Source organism: Ceratotherium simum, chromosome 8, assembly GCF_057802395.1.
Source record: "Ceratotherium simum simum isolate JZ-2026a chromosome 8, ASM5780239v1, whole genome shotgun sequence".
Taxonomy (NCBI): Eukaryota; Metazoa; Chordata; class Mammalia; order Perissodactyla; family Rhinocerotidae; genus Ceratotherium; species Ceratotherium simum.
Window position 1 is genome coordinate 55,927,241 of NC_141907.1, and position 8,149 is coordinate 55,935,389.

Sequence of the window (8,149 nt, forward strand, 5' to 3'; positions counted from 1 at the left end):
TGTAGTTGGACCCTTATCTTACGCTATACACAAAAATTAACTAAAAATGGGTCAAAAGCCTAAATTTTAGAGGTAAAAGTATAAAACTTTCAAAGAAAATACTGAAGCAAATCTTTCTCACATTGGATTTGGCCATGATTTCATAGATAATGACACCAAAAGCACAGGCAACAAAAGAAAAAAACAGATAAATTGGACTTCATCAAATGAAGACCTTTTGTGCATTGACAGATACTATATTAAGAAAGCAAAATACAATGTCTACAGATTGGGAAAGACATTCGGAAGTCATGTATCTGATAAGGGATTAATATCCATAATATATAAAGAATTCCTATAACTCAAAAAAGAAAACAAAAACCCAATTCAAAAATGGGAAATGACTTGAATAGACACTTCTCCAAAGAAGATATACAAATAGCCAATAAAAACATAAAAAGATACTCAACATCATTAATCATTAGGGAAATGCAACTCAAAAGCACTATGAGATACCACTCCACACTCATTATGATGATTGTGATCAAAACATGGAAAACAACAAGTGTTGGTAGGATTTGGAGAAATTGGAACTTTTGTGCATTGCTGGTAGGAGTGCTAAATGATGTAGCCTCTGTGGAAACAGTTTTGTGGTTCCTCAAAAAGTTAAACATAGAACTACCATACGACCCAATAACACCTATCTCAGCCATGTATTAAAAAGAATTGATGTAGGAACTTAAACAGATTATGTACACAATGGTCATATCAGCATCATTCACAATAGCCAAATGAATGGATACACAAAATGCAATATGTACACACAATGGAATATTATTTAACCTTAAAAAGGAAGGAAAATCTAATATGTTCAACATGATGAACCTTGAGGACACAACGCGAAGTGAAATAAGCCAGTCAGGACAAGACAAACACTATATGATTTCACTTATATGAGGTACTAGATTAGTCAATTTCATAGAGACAGAAAGTAGAATAGAGATTGCCAGGGACTGGGGAGTAGGGGAATAGGGAGTTATTGTTTAATGATAGAGGATTTATGTTTGGGATGATGAAATATTTGAGGTGTAAATAGTGGTGATTCTTACACAACATTGTGGATATATTTAATGCCACCGAATGGTTTATTTACAATAGATTAAAATAATAGATATCATTATGTATAGATCACCATAACTAAAAAAAGAGAATGCTTGCTTCTACATTACTGCCAAATATGTAACAAAAGTTCAAAACACTAACAAATTCTTAAAGTGAATATAAGCAACCTCCCTCCCCTTTGCTTCTGAAAACTACATTTAAAAATTCCCTTTACGAGAATGGCCTAATAACACCCATATTTAGTTATTTCAGATATATAATGTCTTTTTTTTAATCTACTAAATGAGAATTATCCTGATGATGACAGCCTGTTATGATTATTGGAAGCATTTAAAAACATAGTTGTAGATTCAATGCTTTAAAAACACGCATTACCTAACCACTTAGGGCCTCAGTTTGCTCCTCTGTTACGGGGAGACTTTGAGCTAGATTAATTCTAAGTAACTGATTCATGTGATTCTAATAAATTAAAGGCGTTTATCTTAACAGGTTCTGTGGAGATACACAGGAAAGAAACCAGAGACATTAGGACCGAATACACGGCTATATGAATGGATTCCACAGAATGATCTTCTTGGTAAGGCCAAAGAGAAGCAAAACTAAACAAAGTTGAATGAGGGATAATCTGAATGATTACTCAATCACAAGTAAATGCAACAAATTTGTATTCCAAACAAGCCAAAAAAATCCCTTAATGTCTTCTTCACATTTTTTCTGGAGCTTGTTAAAGAAAATATTATTCATGACACTTATTAAGGACTAAAAGGCACATTATATTCAAGACCATCATGATAATTACAGGTACTAGTGCAATGGACTTTTGCAGTAAGGCAGAGAAATTGGACTCAGCTCTGAATACAACAAGCAAAAGCAGGGATTTTTCTGGGGCCAGCCTAGCTGCGTAGTGATTAAGTTCTTGCACTCCTCTTTGGTGGCCCGGGGTTCGTGGGTCCGGATCCTGGGCGTGGACCAACATACGACTCACTAAACCACGATGTTGTGGTGTTCCACTTACAAAATAGAGGAAGTTTGGCACAGATGTTAGCTCGGGGCTAATCCTCCTCACCAAAATAAAAGTATGGATTTTATAGTGAAGTAGCAGAGGATGCAGGGTCACTGGATGGAAAATTATTAACAGGAAACCTGAGGGGCAAGAGGAGACTCTGGGTAAACTGATCTAATCAGATTCTTGCTGAAGGCAGGCCAGGGTGATCAGGCATCACCTGGAGGATGGTGAAGGATGAGGAAACTGATCAGATATAAAGGGTGAGCAGATATGGAGGGGAGGAGAGTCCAGCTAAACTGACTTAGTAGGATTCTTGCTAAAATTAGATGATGCAGAGACAAACACAGAAGCCTAAAAATCAAAGCCTAGTTGAGAACAAAGTTCAGAGGAGTCTGACTAGAATTTGATCAAGGAGAGGATCTTTGTCAAGCTCTAAGATTAATATGGAATCCATAAAACTCCAATTTATGGTACAGTCTCTCTCTCCTCAGAATCTTAATCAATGTACCTTTTGATCAGGCTCTCATTAACTGTGGCATAGAATATTGCAGCATCTCCTGAGGCTCTGTATCCGTTTTCTCCCTCAACTCTTCTCTCTTCACCACTACAACTACTTGAAAATAAAAATATGATAATTCTATTCATCATTTCTAATATTATAAATGGCTCCTTATTACAATACAATCAAGTGAAGAATCCCATTTTCTTAAACAGAGTACTTCCTGAACTTGCCCTAGATTACCTTTTTATCCTGTTATGCCAACATTCTCCCACTGAAACCCTGAGCATCCTACCTTCCCTTCCCCATCCACACAAGAGTTTCGTTTCTTCAATCCCTCCATTCTTTTTTATTAATGTATTCCTTACCCCAACAACTTGTCCACCTGGCAACCACCCTCCATCATTTCAACTCCACACAAACCTTCTCAGAAGTTTGTGGAATGATGTAATTGCTGGAATAAGTTAATTGCTGCTTTCTTGAGAGTTTATAGGACTTTACATATTCCCTCATGGCACAGAATTGTATAGAAGATGCTGCCTAATTGAATCAATGATTTGTAGAGGTGTCATGCTTTTCTGTTTCTGAAACTCTCACAACTTCGAATAATCATATATTTTTTTCCTGTTAGGTCATCCCAAAACCAGAGCTTTTATTACTCACTGTGGAACCAATGGGATCTATGAAGCTATTTACCATGGGGTCCCTATGGTGGGAATTCCTATGTTTGGTGATCAGACTGATAATATTGCTCGTATGAAGGCCAAAGGGGTAGCTGTTGAAGTAGACTTGCGTACAATGACGAGTTCCGATCTGCTTGATGCTTTGAAGGTGATTATAAACAACCCTTCGTGAGTATAGAATATATTCTTTACTGAGAAACAACTAGTATTTTAAAAGAAATAGATTGTTTCATTAAATTCTAAATTGATTACATTTAAATAATCACCAACACGTAACTAATATCAAATACAATTTTCTTTTAATTCTCTAATTCTATGGAAGCATTTTAATTCACCTACTGTTAGTTGGCAATAGATTACAACCCAATAGAAACACTAAATTTATTTAAAGAAAATAAGCTATTGTTAAGGAGACACAAATCTTTAACTTTTATTAAAAATAATTATTTATTTCTTAAAATTTGCAGATGTTACCATTATAAAGAATTTAGGCAATATAACAAAAAAATAGAGAAACAAAAATGAAAAATCACTTAACTCTCCTCATGCAGCTATAACCATTTACCAATAGAGAAACACTACTTCAGATATTTCCTTTTGCTATTTTATAAATAAATAAAGAAAAAGATAATTTTATAAAAATTGGATCATGCTACTTTTTAATAAAAAAAGATTCTATATTGCTATATATTTTAATTTAAAACAAGAGAAAGAAAAAAAAGTAAAATTGAGAGGTCCAAATGGTGATATAAAAGTCCCAGCCTCTCTGTCCCCCGACAAAGATCAATAATTATAGAGCTATCCATGAACAAAATCAGCTCCGGGACAGCTCTAGAGTCCACTCAGGAAATTCTAGCAACACAGTGAAACAAGAAAAACTGAGAGCAATCTCCTGAGAAGGAAGACAGCTTCATTTCGCCTGAGTCCTTCCACCCTCAAGCCAGCATTGTTTGGTGCCAAGAGGGATGGTCCCAGCTAGAAAGAGTTCCTCATCAGGAAAGGAAGAGCAGATTGAGTGACCAGCTTCTCAAACGTTTTAGTGCACAGAAACAGAAAAAAACAATCTTACATTTATGAAGCCACAAAAGACCCAAATAGCCAAAAAGTTCCAAGAAAGAACAAAGCTAGAGGTATCACAGTTCCTGACTTCAAACTATACTACAACATTATAGTAATAAAAAAAGTAATAGTAAAGACAAAAAAAGACACATAGACCAATGAACAGAATTGAGATCCCAGAAATAAACCCTTGTATACAACAGCCAACTAATTTTTACAAGCTAGTCAAGAATATTCAACGGCAGAAGAATAGTCTCCTCACTAAATGGTGCTGGAAAACTGGATATCACATGCAGGAGAATGAAACTGTACCCCTATCTTACAACACTCACAATCATTGATTAGAATGAATTAAAGACTTAAATGTAATACCCAAAACCATAAAACGCCTAGAAGAAAATATAGAGGAAAAGCTCCGTGACATGAGTCTTCGCAATGATGTTTTGGATATGACACAAACAGCACAAGGAACAAAAGCAAAAATCAACAAGTGGGAATACATCAAACATAAAGGCTTCTGTACAGCAAAAGAAATGATCACCAAAATGACAGGCAACCTATGGAATGGGAGAAAATATTTGCAAATTATATATCTGATAAGGGGTTAATATTCAAATATATCAATAATTCATATAACTCAATAGCAAAGCAAATCAGCAAAAAACCAAGTAGACAGAAAAATGAGCAGGAGTACTCAATAGACATTTTTTGAAAGAAGACATATAAATGGCCAAGAAGTACATGAAAGGGGCCTCAACATCACTAATTATCAGGAAATGCAAATCAAAACCACAATGAGATATCAACTTTCACCTGTTAGAAAGGCTGTCATGAAAAAACAGGGTGTAAAAAGTGCTGGTGAGGATGTTGACAACGGGAACACATTCTCACCTTTGCTGAGAATGCAAATTGGTACATTACTGTGGAAAACGTATTTGAGGAGTTTCCTAAAAAAATTAAAAATAAAACTTATATGATTCAGCAACCTCACATTGGGGTATATATCCAAAGAGAATGAAAACAGGATATGGAAGAGACAACCGCAATTGCATGTTCATTGTAGCGTTATTCACAATAGCCAAGATAGGGATACAACCTAAGTGTCTATCAATGGATGAATGGATAAAGAAGATACGGCGTATGTATGCAATGAATTATTATTCAACCATGAGAAAAAAGGAAATCCTGGCATTTGAGACAACATGGATGACCTTAAAGGCATTATGCTAAGTGAAATAAGTCAGAAAGAGAAAGAAATACCTTATGATATCACTTGTATGTGTAATTTAAAAAGGCAAACTCACAGAAACAGAAAGTTGACCCTGGTGGTTACCAGTAGCTAGGGGTTCAGGGAATGGAGAGATATTGGTCAAAGACTGCAAACTTACAGGTATAAGATAAGTAAGTTCTAGGGATCTTTGTACAGCATTGTGATTATAGTTAATAATGCTTTATTATACACTCGAAAGATGCTAATTGAGTAGATCCTAAATGTTCTCACCACAAGAAAGAAATGGTAATTACATGATATGTTGGAAGTATTAGCTAGTGTTACAGTGGTAATCACATTGCAATACATATGTGTATCAAATCGACACATTGTATACCTTAAAACATACACGGTGTTATATTTCAATTATATTTCAGTAAAGCTGGAAAAAATTCTTTCATTTTGATGTTACTTGGTAATACTATTTCATTTCAAATAAAAATAACTGATCATAAATAAATGACAAATTCTGAAATATAAATGATAACTTTAATTATGTTATTTAACTTCAAATCAATCAAATAAACATATTCAGGGAAAGAAAGAAACTATAGTCGAATTAAAAGAATTGCCAGACTTTGGATACATATTTCTTTAATAGATACATCACTTACCAAAAATTACATACACATCCATGAACAAATATTGACAGAGATTAGAATAATTATTCCTTAAGCATTTACAATTTTGGCCAATATAGATTGACTTCTCAGTATAAAGTTATTTCTCAAACTACCATCCATGTCTCTTAAACCTCATATCTAATTTTTGTTTGACATATTATTATTATTATTGTTAAGGCATATAACATACGCATCTTGTCAATGACCACAATTTCCAGTACAGTTTAACCTTAGTTCCGTATTCATACGGATTTAATGATGCCATTTGTGTTTTACCTCAGTCTTTCTATTCCTGAGGGATTTTGTTTTTGTTAATTTGTTCTCTGACAAATATTTTGTTGTGTGTCTTGGAGCTTTTGTTTTTGTTGTTTCCTTGTTTTCCTGAGATATCCAGAGCTACTTATCCCTTAAATTCTTGCATGTTAAGTAAAGCCCGCCTTGTTTTTTCTTAAAAGCAAAGGGCAACAGCGATTTGTATGTTTTTTGACACACAATTCTCTTCCTCAGAACTTTCCATAGATTGTTCCACTATTGTCTACAATTTAATGTTCTATATTCTCCTCAAGTGATGATTGCACTTTAGTGTAAAAGAAAAAAATTCCCTCCTTCCCAAATCCAAGGAAATCCTTCTTCTAGGTCAGCCATGCAAAACCTTAAACCCAAACCCCTGCCTGGGCTTTTGTTCCTTGAATGAAGTTAGAAGAGTTAGGGATCTTGCTATTGTCATTGTCCCTTCTCACCACTGGCACTTGCATCCCTCTGTAGCTTGAAACAAATATTCCAGTATCTACTCTTTCTCAGCCCCTACTTTTTGCCTCTAGGCTCACATTAAGCTTTTTGTTTTGGTTTGAAATGTCAGAGCCATGAAGACCACAGACAGAAACCATTACCTGCTACTGTTGAAGACTAGCTTATGAACTCGAACACTCCAGACCAAATCTGGGGGAAAGTGAGGGGTTTCTTTATCATAGACATGCTCCTCAAAGCGGCTTGCTGTCACTATCTTCTTCCTAAAACCACACTTAGCAAATGGGATCAAAAATTTGTATTCTCAACCTACGTAATCTATATTTCTATTTCTGAACTTTTTAAATGTTGTTTCTGATTAGAAAATATATGTCCCCACCTCCAATTATTACTTAGACTAAGACATATCCAACAAATTCCAGCTGATAGGCCACCATCTCTGGAAATATCTTATGAGGAAATAAACTGTCATAGGCGTTCTGTGCTCTTGGTGATATCATCTATGAAATATTTATTACATAATTATGTAATATACTTTTAATAATACATAACATAATTTTAGGAACACATTCTTAATGAACTTTTCAAGTTACTGTCTGTGTATCCAATCTTTAGCTATAAAGAGAGTGCTATGAGTTTATCAAGAATTCACCACGATCAGCCTGTGACTCCCCTGGACCGAGCAGTCTTCTGGATTGAGTTTGTGATGCGCCACAAAGGAGCCAAACACCTGCGGCCAGCCTCACACAATCTCACCTGGTACCAGTACCATTCTTTGGATGTGATTGGGTTCCTGCTAGCATGTGTGGCAGCTATTATGTTTCTGGTCACAAAATGTTGCCTGTTGTGTTGCTGGAAGTTTGGTAAGACAGGAAAGAAGAGAAAGAGAGAGTAGTTTTCTTTAAGTTTGGCTGTAAATCTTGATAGGGCCATCCAAATTAACTCAGACACTGGTTTGAACAGATTCCTCTCCTACTCTTCCCAGTTCTTGTCCATTCCTCAGCTTATCCAGTCAGAGATTAGAGACTCTTCCAAGGAGTTGGCCACATGATTTAGAATTAAGGTTTTAAGTAATCTAGTCTTTAAAGAGAGAAGATAAATGCGTAAACACCTGGAAGTTGCTACCATTGAAATCTTAGTGCTTTACTTTATTCGTTTGTT

At 35.2% G+C, this 8,149-nt stretch overlaps 1 protein-coding gene across 3 annotated transcripts in view; it reads left to right on the plus strand.

Moving 5' to 3' along the window:
- LOC101406848 (UDP-glucuronosyltransferase 2C1-like) overlaps positions 1-7,883 on the plus strand; it is a 31,489-nt gene extending 23,606 nt beyond the window's left edge. For all 3 annotated transcript variants that reach the window (XM_087434721.1, XM_087434722.1, XM_004419131.3), the window contains 3 exons: positions 1,591-1,678; positions 3,238-3,457; positions 7,604-7,883. In XM_087434721.1, the coding sequence (XP_087290847.1) occupies positions 1,591-1,678; positions 3,238-3,457; positions 7,604-7,883 (588 nt within the window). The remainder of the gene's footprint in view (positions 1-1,590; positions 1,679-3,237; positions 3,458-7,603) is intronic.
- Positions 7,884-8,149: the final 266 nt, after the last annotated feature.